Source organism: Agelaius phoeniceus, chromosome W (genome assembly GCF_051311805.1).
Source record: "Agelaius phoeniceus isolate bAgePho1 chromosome W, bAgePho1.hap1, whole genome shotgun sequence".
NCBI classification, from domain to species: domain Eukaryota; kingdom Metazoa; phylum Chordata; class Aves; order Passeriformes; family Icteridae; genus Agelaius; species Agelaius phoeniceus.
In genome coordinates this window covers 1,468,736-1,484,125 of record NC_135301.1, presented here as the reverse complement: position 1 = coordinate 1,484,125, position 15,390 = coordinate 1,468,736, and the positions used below count along the sequence as shown (strand labels likewise).

The 15,390-nt window shown below is 38.4% G+C and overlaps 1 protein-coding gene across 1 annotated transcript; it reads right to left on the bottom strand.

Annotated features, from left to right (window-relative positions):
- Positions 1-228: 228 nt before the first annotated feature.
- On the bottom strand, positions 229-7,334 carry LOC143696609 (SWI/SNF-related matrix-associated actin-dependent regulator of chromatin subfamily A member 5-like). The gene is made up of 8 exons (XM_077193190.1): positions 7,176-7,334; positions 5,792-5,928; positions 4,684-5,333; positions 4,340-4,450; positions 3,688-3,801; positions 2,947-3,069; positions 1,577-1,709; positions 229-617 (listed from the first exon to the last, which is right to left on the bottom strand). Exons 3-8 carry the CDS (start codon positions 4,852-4,854, stop codon positions 442-444), a joined length of 828 nt encoding a protein of 275 aa, XP_077049305.1. The 5' UTR covers positions 4,855-5,333; positions 5,792-5,928; positions 7,176-7,334; the 3' UTR covers positions 229-441.
- Between the last annotated feature and the right edge of the window lie 8,056 nt (positions 7,335-15,390).

Below are 15,390 nucleotides of genomic sequence, written 5' to 3'. Positions count from 1 at the left end.
TTACTCCAATTCTCTCCACCTGTTTTCCTATGTTTCTCTCCCCCCTATTGCTCTACCCACCTACCTCTCTCCCTTCTCTTCCTCCATTTCTCTCTCTCCCTCTCTCTATCCCTCTCCATCCCTTTATCTCCCCCATTTCTCCCTCTCTCCATCCCCCTCTCTCCATTTCTCTCTCTCTCTCTTAATTTCAGTTCCACGTGTCCAGAAGGAGCTGTGCTCCTCCCCAAGGCCTGTACTATGTGGAGTTACACAGCGCTCTGAACTGTGTGCTGTAATACAGAAGACTGTTACAAACACCAGGGTAGACCATAGCTAAGGGTGTCATCACAGCACTTCCATGGGATGGAAAAGCCATAGGAAGAAATTGCTGAGTGTTATGCAAAGAGACCAATGTCATGCCCAAGATGTCTTCATACATCAGCAGCACTGGTCAGACAGGGGTCATGCATCTCCCCTCACTGGCACCAGGAAAAAAAAAAAGAAACTGAGCAAACCCACCTTTGTATCGAGAGCCTTTTTTATGCTGATTCGTCTCTGAATTCTAGCTTCTCCTCTTTCAATCTGAGCCATGATCTTCTCTATGTCTTGGAGTTCATTGCATCTTTCCCAGAACACAGCTAAGAAAAGAACAACTTCTTAGTATCTTATCATGCATTGTAAAAGTCAGGGGTTTAACCTTAAAAAAAGGATGTTAGCTGTTCCTTCCTTTTACCAGAGCTTACTGCTGTGTAACAACAGACATGCCTTGAGCTGGTAAGAAACCTTCCCTTCCAGCTACCATGTGCTGCAGTAGTACAAATGCTGTTTTGAAGAGGGTAGATATAGGAATCTTCAGTTTAAGTGAGGTACAATACAGGCCAGTAAGACTTTTGTGTGTCAGTCTCCTCAAAGGAAACAAAGCTTCTTCAAATGAAAACAGATGTAACAGAATACAGTTTTATCAATAGAAGCAAGAGGGCAACTGAGTGCCTGAAGACAAGCAAGTGCCTGAAAGACCATTAGGTGTTTAAATAAGGGGTTTTTGTACAAGATTTTTGCACATTTTCAACTTGCTCTATACCTTTAGAAATGTAGTGCCAGGACTTTGCAGCTACACTACGGTGGAAAAAAATCTCTTCTAATGCGAGGTTAAGACTCAGGTTACCAGTGGTGGCTGTAGGTTCAATCGTGATGTATTTACTGAGTTCTGCTCTCGAGGAGGAGGTAAAGGTTAACTTCTCATTAATGAATACAAGGAAAAGGGAAATCTCTTCAGCTAAGCAGTGTTTCTCAGCATTTCCCTTTGCAAAAATTAACAAGAACTGAAGACAGTGCTACCCAGTTAGATTCAGGATACAGTGAAGTGGCTCAGCAGGAGTTTAGGTGTGCATTTTAGTACAGCCTTAGTTGTGCAGGCAGTAATGATGGTAAAAGACAGAGCAGCAGATCCAAAATACATCAATATAATTCTACCCCAAAAATCTTAGAACAGCAGTGTAAGAAATTCTCAGCAGTAGGATGTTACCATGTTCTCAGGCAGTTCAAATGAGCCAAGCAGAGTTAGATACTCTCAGAGCTGAGTACAGAATTAAGTTACCTGAATACTCAATGACTTCCTCTGGGGTTTTTCCTTCGACTTCTCGTGCTATATTTTCAATGTCATCACGGCCCCACTTCTCATTGGCTTTGAGGAACTGGTTGAAATCTCTCTTATTCCAGTTAGTGAAGCCCTATACAGCAATCAAGAGGAAACATTGCACAGAGGTTCAGGATTTGTCCATCTCCGAATTTGATTCAACTGGTTTCTTGAAATTGCCTGTAACACTTCCATCATTCCACAGTGTTAAACCTTTTCTTTCTCTGCAGTTTAATTTAGTAGAACTCTTTTTATACTGCAGTCACTGTAGTCTCTCTATTTAAATACTGCAAAATGACTAGCACTAGTTCTTTATTTACCTAGTAATTTCTGGTAAGTTTTCAGCTGAAAAATTAATCCCTCCTCCTAATAGTCTCTCTGTGGGATTACTTTCTAAGAAAAAAAAATTGCTCAAGTGAAAGTAGTGTAATGGCTTTTGTTTTGTCAAAAAGGCCCCCCAAGTGCCTCACAGACACCCTCAGCCATTGCATCATTGCAGTGACCACTGCATGGTCACTCTCCCTCAGAAGGACTAAAGCCACCTTGTGATGGTGATTTTCAGCAGAGACACAAGTAGCACTGCTGAAGTCATGAGCTAAAGTAGGTTCATTTCATATTACCAGTAGCTTTTACAAGTAGTGGGAAGTAGCAAGTTCTGCCAGCCATGTTGTGATTTAGCCACAGCTTACTGGACTGTACTGATTCCTGACCTCTGTGATTCTGGTGTCTCCACAGTGAGCTGTTGCAGCTCATTACTACGCAAGCAAGAAATCCTGTCCTGTAATTCCGATCCCCTGCCAAAATACAACGTGTAAATAAAATATCCAAATAAGGCATATCAAGCATTCACCTGGTTTTAAATTATTTAAATATACAGGCTTCCTAATTATATACTTATTCAGCTCACACCCTCTTTTAGTGAGGGGAACTATCCACTACCAGATGTGGTTTAGGAAAACTGACTGTTCAGACCCCAGGATTCACTTCCATAAGGGTGTGAAACTGAGGCAGAATATGTGCATTAAATCATGTGGAATGCAGCACACCCAGCTCTGCAGCCATTCTGCAAGGTTTCATGGAAAGACATCACAGTCTATAGTGAATGCCAGACTAGGATTCAGGAGAATCCTTGGTGCACATTCCTCAAAGATATCCTATGACATAGGCCTATGACAAACCTAATGCTGGAAACTCTTTTCAGTCTGAACCAAACTGTGCAGATGTGTTAACTACGGCACATGCCGATCAGTGACCAAGAAATGCTCCCATAATGCTGTGAAACACAAAACAAGCTTTGGCTGATTTCAGTCTCACTGAAGAACCAACAATACCTGGGTTAGAAGTTTCTCTTTTTCTTCCAGTTCTTCATCATTAAGAGGTTCAGCCTCATCAATCTTAAGCTGCTCTTCCTTTTGTGCTTGGGCTGCATTTGGGAGATCAGGATTACGAGGTACCTGAAAGGTTTTGCACTTTATAAAACTGAATTAATTTTTCACAGATAATTACTAATTGTCACCTTTTTGTTAATATAACCTAATAGCTTCGACAGCTGAACATGATTTTATTTCATTTAAATTACTGTGAAAGGCTGGAAAAGTACTTATTCTCCTACTGTTGCATTAAACTGTTCCATTGCAAGAATTTAGAGAATAACACAGAAGGGACTGGACCTTAAAGATCACCTCTTTTCCAAGCCCCTGCTATGGGCAGGGCCACCTTCTGCTTAGACAAGGATGCTCAAAGGCTCGTCCAACGTGGCCTTGAACACTTCCAAGCAAGTGGAATGTGGGTCATCCACAGCTTCTCTGGGCAAATTGTGCCAGTGCCTCACCACACTCACAGTGAAGAATTTCCTTCCAATATCCAACCCAAACCTGCCCTCTGTCAGTTTAAAGCTGCTCCCTTGTAAAAAGTCCCTTTTCAGCTTTCCTGCAAGCCCCCTCTAGGTACTGAAAGGCTGCAATTTGGTTGCTCCAGAGCCTTTGCTTCTCCAGACTGAACAATCCCAACTCTCAGCCTTTCCTCCTAAGAGAGGTGCTCCAGCCCTCTGGTCAAGGAAATTCTTCAGTTACCTTGTAACCAATTGTTTTCCTGTCGTAGAGAATCTCTTTTTCCAACAGTTCAAACAGGCGAGGAGGAAAGAACTGGAAGTCCTGTACATTTGGCTGTTTTGGAGGCCGTGGAGCCTGAAACACAAAGCTTGCATTTGCTCCCTTTCACATCCAGAATCTGCTTGCTTGTAAGAAGTAATTTAAGTTTATGAGCAAACAAAAAGCATTATTGTTACAAAAATGCACTGTCTTAACTTGGGGGGAAAAAAGTCACACCATGCAAGACACACCAACCACCACAAAGAATTCTAAAAGTAAAAGAGCAGTGAGAGAAGGGGAAGAGAGGTCTTTTGGGAGGAGGTGGCTGGTGAAAAAGTCACACGTGTTTAAAGCATTAATCTTCCACAGGAAAATTTACAGCTGCTTAAATAAGAACCAGAAAAAACTTGATCTTAGCCTCCCTAACGTCTTACAAGTTTCATACTGTTCTTATTTTTTCTCACAGAAGTTTGTCTCAAGTCTTTTGGAAATTTTTTCTAAATTTAGATAGTCCCTCCACTTTATAAAAGTGAACAGAGCAGTTTTTATGACTCAAGACCTATTTGTTGCTTAGAGCTTCAGCCATTTACCATACATATTGAAAAAATTTATTTCTTTTGATTAGTCAACTCACCTTGGGTGCTTTTGGTTCACTGACTCGAAGAGCCTCTCTGAAGTAAGCATCCACAGCATAATTGGCTTTTCTTTCTCTTTTAGGTGGTTCAATCCACTCTGTAAATGCCAACTATAAAAACAAAACCCATCACCCCCAAAACCAAAAATTAAGTCTTGCAAGATCATGAGACCAGCTACAAGTTTTATGTAAAATTAGATCTACATCTACTTCATTATAAGTGTTATAAGTGTTATTTAAACTATTTTCATAGATGACACTGTATTTTACCCAATACCTCTTAAATAAGTATGACTAAAACATGCAATTCAGGGCATTCCTCCAAAAGAAACTTAAAACATTACCTTCTGTTTTTCTCTGTAGTCTTCCCCTTCAAAATTATACACGCTAGATTCAGTATCCATAGTAAAATTCCTAAGGGAGCTTTCACCCATCTTTGAAAGTTTTTCATTCATTTCCGCAGTCTTGGACAGGGGATACAGAAAAGAATAGTAGCCATTTGGATGGTACTTCATTATTTAACATCTCATTCCCAGATAGAACGGGAGCCATTTTGGAAGGCACGTCATTATTAAACACCTCATTCCAGAAAGGAGCCACTCTGAAAGGTACTTCATTTTAAAACATCCCATTGCCAGAAAGAAGAGGAGCCATTCTAGAAGGTACTTGACTATAAAACATCTTATTGACAACATCAGAAAAAACAGACACGATTGAGTAACACAAAAACCCTCTACAGCAAAAACCCCTTTTCTCTCCAGCTTGGAACCAAGTTATCATCCAGAGACTCACTATCTTGCCATCACATTCAAATCTACAGGTGAGCTTCCCCTTTTCAAACCTTCTCACCTTCTTTGCCCCTCTTTCCAAAATGTGATCAATATCTTCATCTGTAATCTCACTATCCTTTGAAGCAAACACGTGTGTTGCTCCATGTCTGATCATTTGCAGCATTTCATCCTTTCCAAGTTTATTCAGGTTTTGATCCACCAATCTTCCTAAAGATAAAAATGCTTGAGGATAGCAACTCACTGAAGAGTTTATGTTATGGAAGGAGCAATACAGGATTTTCTCCCCCTTATATTTCCACATACAAACTACATATTACTGATTCCAAGCAAGTCAACTAAGGTTACCTTACTTTTCTCTGTCTATTAGAAAAAGGAAAGGCATTCATTTAAATTTAAAGTGAAAGAAGAAACTGAGTGCTTTAAAAAGTCAAATCTGACTATACCCCACTAGGCAGGTAAGCAAAAAGTTAGTGAGGAAATGCCTACTCCTACAGTAAAACAAATTTCCAAGTGGATGAGGCCTTTGCACATGAACTCCCTTCAGAGTTCAGATGAGGCAAAAGCAACACTCCCACTGGTTCTTACTGGCTGATTGCACCATGATTTACAATGGGAGAAGAAGGGAATTTCATCCTAGATCCGAAGTGCCTTCATATAATACTTGCCTTGCTGGATGACTATGGAATCCAGGCGCAGTTTCATTTCTGCACGCTCCACTATCCTTTCCTCCACGGTATTGTCTGTAATAAACCTGAACACACGGACAGTCTTGGTCTGCCCAATTCTGTGCGCTCGATCCTGCCCAAAACAGTAACAAAAAAGTCAGCACTTGCCTTCCAGCATGACTACATAATGAGGTTTAAGATTTTCATTATTTACAGCACACAAATCTACAAAACAGAACAGCACAGGTTACTAAAATGTTTACAGCTATCCATGGCTACCCAAGATATTACATTTTTATCTACATTGCAGGTTTGGGGTTTTTTTTTTTCAATAACACTGACAGTGAGTGTGTCTCTATGTGTCATAGCTAAAAAACAGCAGGATTTGGGGTTTTTCATTAAATCACACACAGAGGAGAAGATTTGGATGCTTCTGACCTTAAGCAACCTTCTGTAGAATCAAAGCATGAAGAAATCATCTCTCTGCTGACCAAAAGCTGCCTTTCTCAAAATCCTTCAGTAGTGCCATGAATAGTTCAAGAAAAATACAATAACCCTGCCTCTCCTGACTAGTGAAACATGAACCACTGTGAGAATCAGTATTCTCAACACACACCTGTAGTGGTAGCTGGTACTGCCTCATTTGAGCTATTAGACACCAGTTCCTTCATTCTTTTGAAGTGATTTTTGCTAGAGTACTTGAGACCCACAGGTTAACTGAAATAATTTAAGACATTTCCAAGACTTGTCTCTGAAAGGCCTCATTTGTCAAAAAAAAAAAAACCAAAAAAAACCCCAACCAAAAATCCAAAAATCCACTGGCAGTTTTTAGATAGCTTTGCTTTCTTAGGTGGTCACTAATGTCCTTGACATGTATCCAGGATGGAGATGCATCCACATCTACTTAAAAAAACCCCTAAGGATAGTTACTAAAATGAGATCCTTTCATTACCATCACCATAAAAGCAGTTTTTGAAAACTTTAATTCAACTTTTCTTTATCTCATTTTCAAGATCGCAGGAAAAACAGTGAAAACACATTCACCTCCACTCCCCACAACAGCTTTATAGTTTTGGGATTAACAACCTAGATTTAATTCATTTTTACTTACTCAAGTAGGCTATTTGCATTAAACAATACTATGAGGTGTAGCACACACCCAGCATTTCCCACTACATAAAACACTGTATAACCCAAATGTGACTGAGGACTAATGGTTCCACACAGTGGAAGCTGCACTTGAACTGAAAATTAGTCTTACAAATCCTGCTCCTGTGCTAAAATGGGAAAATACCAATTTATTTTGGAAGTACACATTTCTAGCAAAGTACTGTGAGAAAAAGAAAAACAAAACCCCATAATTTCCATCTGGAATCTTACCATAGCCTGGAGATCTACTTGTGGATTCCAGTCTGAATCAAAGAGAATTACAACATCAGCAGTAGCCAGATTGATTCCAAGACCTCCTGCTCGTGTACTCAACATGAACACAAATTTTGAGCTGTCAGGATCATTGAATGCATTAATGGAAGCCTAAATCAATGAAAAGAATGTATCAGTTAAACAAAATGTTTTACAAGTAGTATTTTTACATAAATACAATCCCTGAAGTTGTAAATACCTGTTGCTCATTGTGAGGAGTTTGTCCATCCAGTCTGCAATATTCGTAATTTCTCCACATACAGTAATCTTCCAAAATATCTAGAACTCTTGTCATCTGCCTGAAGATTAGAACCCTTGAGCCTGTTTGGGTAAAAAGGTTTCTTATGCTTTCACCAAAATGTAAGATTAAACAAACTCTCCAAGTCTGCACTACCAGAAAAGGAAGGAGGGCAATTCCATGTACTAAGAAGAAAAGTCGTTTGAATTTCAGACCCAAACTACAATGCAGGGCTGCAGCTGCTGCTGCCACAGCACATCCATGCCATAGGACACGTTTGTCTTACCCTGATATGTCACTGTCTAATTAATGGCTGGCTTCTCCTTTTCATTTTGTGTTGTACTCCTCAAGAAAAAGTTCCCAGACATGGCAGAGTAAGATGGTAACACAAATATAAAAACATTATCAAGTATAAATAATAAAATTTTGAAGTATTTGATTGTTTTGGATTTAAGATCTCTAGAAATAAAGTGAATTCTTCTTAAGTACTTGTCAGTTTACTGCCAAGAACAACTTAAATAAAAAAAAAAAAGAAAAGGTTCAGTACTTTATGCATATACACTCAGCCATTTCCAGTCTACTGGAGAAATTTAAGTAAAACACAGGATATAACAAAGTTTCTACTTCCTTTTGTCCTTTGGACTCAAGGGTTAATACTGAACTCTCTTGTTTAAGATGCTAATTTGATTTGAGACCAGTCCAGTATTAATTACAACACCTCATCAATAAACCTGATATCAGGAAGAAACCAAGATCAAAAAAGCACAGTAACCACTGAATTGCTTGGTTTTCAGTCTTGAGTTATACAGTCACAGCTGCTTGGATGATACCTAGATACAAAGTACAGTTTACTTCTATACTACAGAAGGTTGAGGTTTGGACGTGGTTTTGTTTTCCTGCAAAGTGTCCCCACTCACAAACCTACATCCAACTTCTTTAGCAAAGTTACTACTGTAAGCATACTCAAAAAATAGTGAGCTAAAAATTTATTCCAGTGTCAAAAACTCTGTTGCAAGTGACTTTTACAGTAATCCATTTCAAAGCTCAAATAACTTTAAAACAACTCAAGAGTTCCCCCATGTCTGAGTGTTTATAGAATACACAGAAAAACCTCAGGTACTGTTCAAAATCACATCCAGCAAGAAAGACCAACATTTCACACAGGATTTGACTTGAGCTATGTATGAGGACTCTGAATCTGAAATGGTCCTTCATGGCAAATCAAAGGCGTGGCTAAAATACTACATAATTATATTTCAGATAGCTAAGAAAACTATGAAAGAAAATCTAAAGCCCCAATCAAATGATGTTTTTATGGTGTGAACTTAGCTGCGATGAAAAAGTGGGAAAAAAAAAGAAATCAAAACACTTCAACACAAAAAGCCATAATGGACTATTGATCCAAGCTGGTATCATACTAGAAACCAACAGTAATCCTGGCTAAAGTCCGCTGGGTTTTGCTCAGAATACACAAAAATATTACTGAACCAAAAAACTCTCAAAACCCCAGAAAGGAGATGTATACCTTGTTCTTTCAACTTAGGCAGCAATTTGTCTAGAAGTACCATTTTGCCACTGTTAGTGACCAAATGCATGTCTGTTGTGTAAGGTGGGCCAGGCTCTGCTCCATCAAAGAGGTACGGGTGATTGCAGCATTTCCGCAGCTGCATCAGGATGTTCAGCAGTCTCATCTTGTCCAGCTTCCCAGCTGAGTTCAGGATATCTATATCCTTCATCAGGATTCGGGTATACCTACAGCACGGAAAGAAAAAAACCCTTCTGTTCACTCTAAAATGAAGCTGGGGGATGACTTACAAGCTGCATCTTTTGCTGGTGCAGAGGGAGGAGGAGGAAAGGTTTGAATACATGTAAACCAGGAAAAGCCTGTGGGAGACAGAACCTGCCCTCAGCATCATGGCAGCCATGGGACATGGTTTGGGTGTCATTCTTTTGCCTCTGGGCAAGTCAGAAATGTAGCACAGACTCACAGAATCGATTGGGTTGCAAGAGAACTCTGAGATCATCAGTTCCAACCTTAGGCTAAACACCACCATCCACTGGGTGCCACATCCAGCTGTTTCCTCAATACCTCCAGAGATGGTGAATCCACCACCTGTCTGAGCAGTCTATTCCAATGCTTGACAACCCTTTCCATTAAGAGATTCCTCCTGATGCTTGACCTGAACCTCCCTTGGTGTAGTTTGAGGCCATTTCTTCTTGTTCTGTTGCCTGGGAGAAGAGGCTGATGACCCCCTCGGCTGCACCCTCCCATCCAGGAGTCGTGCAGAGCAAAAAGGTTCCTCCTGAACCTCCTCTCCTTTAAGCAAGAAGTTAAGCAAGTTTTCATAAGTCTTTAGGCTACAAATACTGTCTAAAGCTCACCCTTCTCTTCATTTAATCAGGTAAATCTCCCTGACATGCATGGTTCTGTCATAGCAGTGTCAGAAAGAAACAGGAATAAACTGGGAGTATACCAGAGAGAATAAATTGAGTTCTACACAACCTCCAAGTCACAGACAGCACATTCCTTCTGAGCCTGAACCACAGCCCAGTCAAGCACATGCATTAATTACCATTCTCACTGCATTTTGCTGAGGCCCACATAAATTTTAACTTCCTTCTTTGGAGGCAAGCTTTTCTCCACATCAGCCTTGATGCGACGGAGAAGGAATGGTCGTAGCACCTGAAAGAGGTTCACCATTAAATGCATTTTGGAAACTGAAACACTGATCAGGTCAATGGATGAAGCAAAGAGCAGATATTCTCTATCACAGATACATGATCTAGTGTTAGACAATCTGAAAAAAAAAAAGCAACCTCTATGGAGAAATTATTTGCTATACATAGGATATACATGTGCTTTATTTGAAAGACTCAAAGATTAGGTCAAAATGATCTTTGACATGGTTCTGTGTCCTTGGACTTAATTTTGCTTGACTGAAAAGTTGTGGAATAATCTCTCTCATCCTAATAGTCTATCATAAGAAGTATTAGAAGAACTGTTTGGGATTTAACTTAGGTAAATGTAACCCTTGTATAAAAGGCAAAAGGACTCACCATAGGAAGGCGCTCCACCAGTTTTTGATCCCCTAGACAGTTGTTGGTATCAAATCACGAATCAAAATCCTGTATCAACAAAATCATTGGTTTATAAGAGGCTTCCTTTCAAGGTACAATAGCATCACAATGGTGAACAAATACAACTCTCATATGGCCAGGAAGTAAAAGAACAAATGACCTTATTTGGCCTATTTTATGAAAAGCTTTATAACAAACATTTCCAACTCCATCTATCACTTATCAGTAACTGACACCACTAACTATACATATCCAGGTCTACTTTCAAATTGGGAAAACCAGCAAAATTAATTTGATTCAGAAACAAAAGACTTACTTCAGCTGAGTTAAAGACATCTGGCAAAAGGAAGTTGAGAAGTGCCCAGAGTTCATGTAATTTTGTATGTAAAATGTTGTATGTAAAATCATGTAAATAAAATTGTTCTGAAGTGGAGTTGCAGTTAATAGCAGTCGGTTGGTAGTCTTGAATTCCCTTACAATTTCTGATAACTGAAGGACAGTGAGACATGTCCAAATATCAAACATATATATTTAAACATTACTAGTCCCTACACCATCAACTAAATAACCCACACAGATCTCTTGCTTAGTGTAAAATAAATTACCTTTGATTTTTCATTTTTAATCCTGTGGGCCTCATCTATAACAAGGTATCTCCAGTTGAACTTTTTGAATACTGACTTCTCTTTGATAAGCATTTCATATGATGTTACACAGACATCCCATTCTCCAGGCAGCAACACATCTCTCACAAAGGCAGCCTAGGTAACAAGGTGACAGCTGGTAACTGAGGCTTTGTCAAATTTAAAGGGAGTTAAGTTCCACTTTTTCCACAGGGAAAAGTCTAAGTACATGATATGATGTCCTCTGCCCTATGCAGGTCCATGATGCTCAATAAATAAGGGGAATTTCCTCAGTCAGAGACATAAAATCAGAGTGTTGCACCTATGCAAGGAGCAAATGATGTTTTGAAAAATGGGGCTCTTACACTGTATTATGTATAACACTTCTCCCCATCGCCGTTCATCCATCCAGATAAAACGGAACCTCTTTCCTCTTCAAATGTCAAATATGTAATAGATATTTGGAAATGGAAAGGATACCTTAGGGTACATGCTAATGTACTTCCTTCAATTAGGTTTTATGATTATGACCTTTATTCCAACAATAATTTAATGTTTTAATTAAATTTGCAACCATTTTCATTGCTGCAAGATGTCCTTCATCTCCCTCTACTGTAATTCAATGGAGTGGTTTTCAATCACAATCAGCAATATCTAACAAGAAATTTTAATACCTCTTTTCAGGAATCTAAAATGGATCTTTCATGTTTTAAAACAAACTTCATACCAGTGCTATGGCAAGGAATAATTCCCACCTCTACTGTAAGCAAATAATACACATTTGCCATTTTGGCAACCAGATGTGGAATATTAAATGTTAGTTACAAAAAGAAAATGAAAAGACTTAAACTCCTTTAAGTAAGAATGAGCAAAGTTGAAAAAATTAAAAATTAAACTAATAATCGCACCTTGGTAAAGAATATCCATTGGTAATTACAATGTCTCTTGACTTATGACATGTTTCTGACTAAACATCAAAATCTGAATGCAGGTTACTGGGTTCAGTCTTCATATATCTTTAACATCTCTGATTTTCAAGAATTCATTTGCTCAGAAAATATCCATTACATTTGAAATAATAATCATATTTGAACACCTTTTGACAATATTGTGATCTGCCCAGCCACAGACATTCAAAGGAGTGACTTACACAATGCAAAAGATTTCTGGAAATAGGTTACAGCAGAATATTACTTGTGCACTTACCAAAAATGCCAAAAATGTTGAAAATAGCATTTATTCTTTTGAAAACATCAGTCTAGCATTTCTTCTTTGCAGCAATTTCTTCCCAAATCCACTCTTCTTGTTTCTGTACAGATGATTTCTTTTCAACCAGGGTTATGTTGCCTACAATAACAGCAACAAGGATGTTCAGGAAAGGGGAAAAAAAACACCAGAAAAAAAATGTACAGGATATTTAATTTGCAAGAAGAAAATAAACTACTGCTTTGCATTCTTTATGTAACAGCAGCAACTCTGCACACATTTGCACAGAAGGGGGAAGCACAGCAGCAGAAACAGGAAAACAGTTAATATTAACTCATCACCTTAGAAAAATAAAAAAATAGACAGTATTTTCCTCTTTCTTGCACATAGATTTAAAATTTCCTGGAAGGACATCCTAGACTTGCACCTCTTCTTTGGGTATTTTACTACAAGTCTACAGCTTGGCCTGCTCATCTTGCCCAATGACATGAGATACATGTGCTGCTTTTGACAGAACAGCGGGACATTTTTCTGAACAAACTCAACCACTGCTCCACTGCTTTGCCTGGCCACGTGCATATTTGGATTATTTTTGTGCCAACAATGCAAAATATTTTTTCCTTAATGACAGGTTTTATTTTTTATTTCTGCTGCCTCTAGTTATGAAATTCTCCAGAGAACCATTTACATGAGACAAAACTGATTCTCAGAAAATATATCAGAAATACCAAAGTAAGGAGAATGCATAATCTAGTGGATGAAAAAGATAAAATACCTTATCTACTTTGTGTCATATTCTGGCAATCAAATTATTGCACTTGCAGTATCCATCTCTGTCAATAGGATGGGTCACTGGCTTCTGCATTAAAAGCTCAGTTTAGCAAAATCATCACTATTTCTCAAAAAAAAAAGTTATGATCTCATTGAAGTCATGTAGGACAAATGAAATCACTGTTTTTTCAGGGAATTATTTGTCTCTCCCTCTTGGCGTGGTGTTGCCCCTTTTGAAGAAATGTATCTTAAATACAGTTTATTTTCTTTCTCTTTAAACTTGCTGTTAAGGCATATGCTTGCATCCCAGACACTCTTCATTAAACATTCCTGTGCTGATGCACAAGCATCATTACTCCCAGAAGAGTGGAGAAGTTTGAACTACCTCAAACATCACAGCAATTAAGGAGATCCACAGCTAGAGGAGATCCAGAAAAGCTTTTCATTTTGAACATCAAGTCTCATTATTCATATGCAACCAGCAAACCAGGTCATTGTTGCATTTATCCAACCAAGTTCTTGTCAAAGGGTGGGAAGGAAACTTGGAAAGGCTGAACTTGGGGCTCAGGAATCTGCTCCCAGCCTGCCTTCTGCTCCAAGTCAAGCTTGAACACCAGACAGCCACCGGTTACCCTTCAAAAGGAAGGTCAAGCTAATTAGTTGAGAGGATCTATAGAAGCATTTTATAACAACCAAATTAATACTAAATGAGTTCACAATGATTCATATTATTCCTGAACAATTAAAAATGACAGGGCCGTTATTTTAAGTCTTGGTCCAGTTTACAGCTACCTATCCCACACCAGGAGATGTGCTGCTGAGCTAAAAATACATTTCATCATTGGGAGCAATGAATCTTGGGAGGAGTGGTATTTAAACCATCAGATATTTATGTGCAGCAAAAAGTGAAGCTCAATAAGTTTTCTGCCCTTTGTAGTTTTCTGCCCTTTCTAACAGATAAACTTGAAAATCCTAATCCCAGTCTCTTCTGTATAAGTCTCTTACAACTGAAATTTATTTATTGATTTTTGTTGTTTCTCACCAAACTGGGAATTGTAAAAATTTCATGGTTTGCATTTAAAGTCTGAGTACATTGGACTTCATCTCCTAGCCACTGAATCTGGTTTGATAACCAGAGATAATTAGTAGCTTACATATTTAAAACAGAATTAGTGAAATCAGCAATGTAAAAAACATTCACTAGAAATTGATCTATTTTTCAGACAATTTTTTTGTTTTATTTTGGGTCTGCTTGTTCATTTGTTTGTTTGTTCCATAAGGGATAATAGATTTTGTAAGAAATTGAGACCCATATCATATATTTCTCTTCAATGCAACATAACTCAGTAATTCTAAGTTATATTCTATCCATTGCTGGTTCCGACTTTGACAATTTTTTGCAGCTCTGAATAATAATTTTAAATACAATTCTGGTGTCTCTTTCTAAAGAACACCTTTATTCTTTCAGGCAGGTGGAAGGTTAGTGCAGCCTGCCTGAACAGCAGATGGCCAGCAGCAAAGCTTTTCCCTGCTGACATGATTATAAAGGGAGCACACTGCTTTGAAACTGAGTTTGCTACTGCTCATAATCATAATCTACTGATTGATTTATAAAGCTCCACCTGAACATTTGCAGAATTTTACATCAAAGACATTTTTTCTTTCATATAAAAATACAGGAATTATTCTGAAAAAAGCATGATCCTGCAACATAGACCTTCCAAAGCATCCAAAGTCAAATCTCAAATGTTCCTGGTTTCCATCAGTAAAAATTTTTATTTTTCAGTAATATCTATCACGAAGCTGCCATTAGTTTTACCAGTCCTGATACTGATTTTCATGGCATTTTAAATAAAACTGAAACATTGTCCTCTAATTTTGCTTCTCTCAAGTAGTAGGATTAAAAACCATATGATTGTACATGTGAAAAAATTATGTTCAACTCTCAGTCGCCCATTGTCCTTTCTCAGGTTGCTGTTATGTGACGTGGTATTTTGCTACCATGGAATATCTCAAACTGGAAGGGACACAGAAGGATCAAGTCCAGTTCTGTGCTCCTCACAGGACCACCTAAAGTTAAGCAGCATGACTGGAGCATTGTCTGGATGCCCCTTGAATTCTGACAGGCTTGATGCCTATTATATTATAGAATATATATTTTAATGTAATTTGCATCAATGTATACTACAGGCCGATCTCTAAGTCTGACCTAATTGTCAAATATGGTATTAATAATCTTCTGACTTATTATAAGAAA

Excerpts from the sequence above, each read along its gene's own strand:
- LOC143696609 (XM_077193190.1), bottom strand. The coding sequence starts at position 4,854 with ATGAAGTACCATCCAAATGGCTACTATTCTTTTCTGTATCCCCTGTCC. Across the intron at positions 4,451-4,683 it reads ACTACAGAGAAAAACAGAAG|TTGGCATTTACAGAGTGGAT; the intron begins GTAATGTTTTAA and ends TTGTTTTTATAG. Across the intron at positions 3,802-4,339 it reads GTGAACCAAAAGCACCCAAG|GCTCCACGGCCTCCAAAACA; the intron begins GTGAGTTGACTA and ends TTTGTGTTTCAG.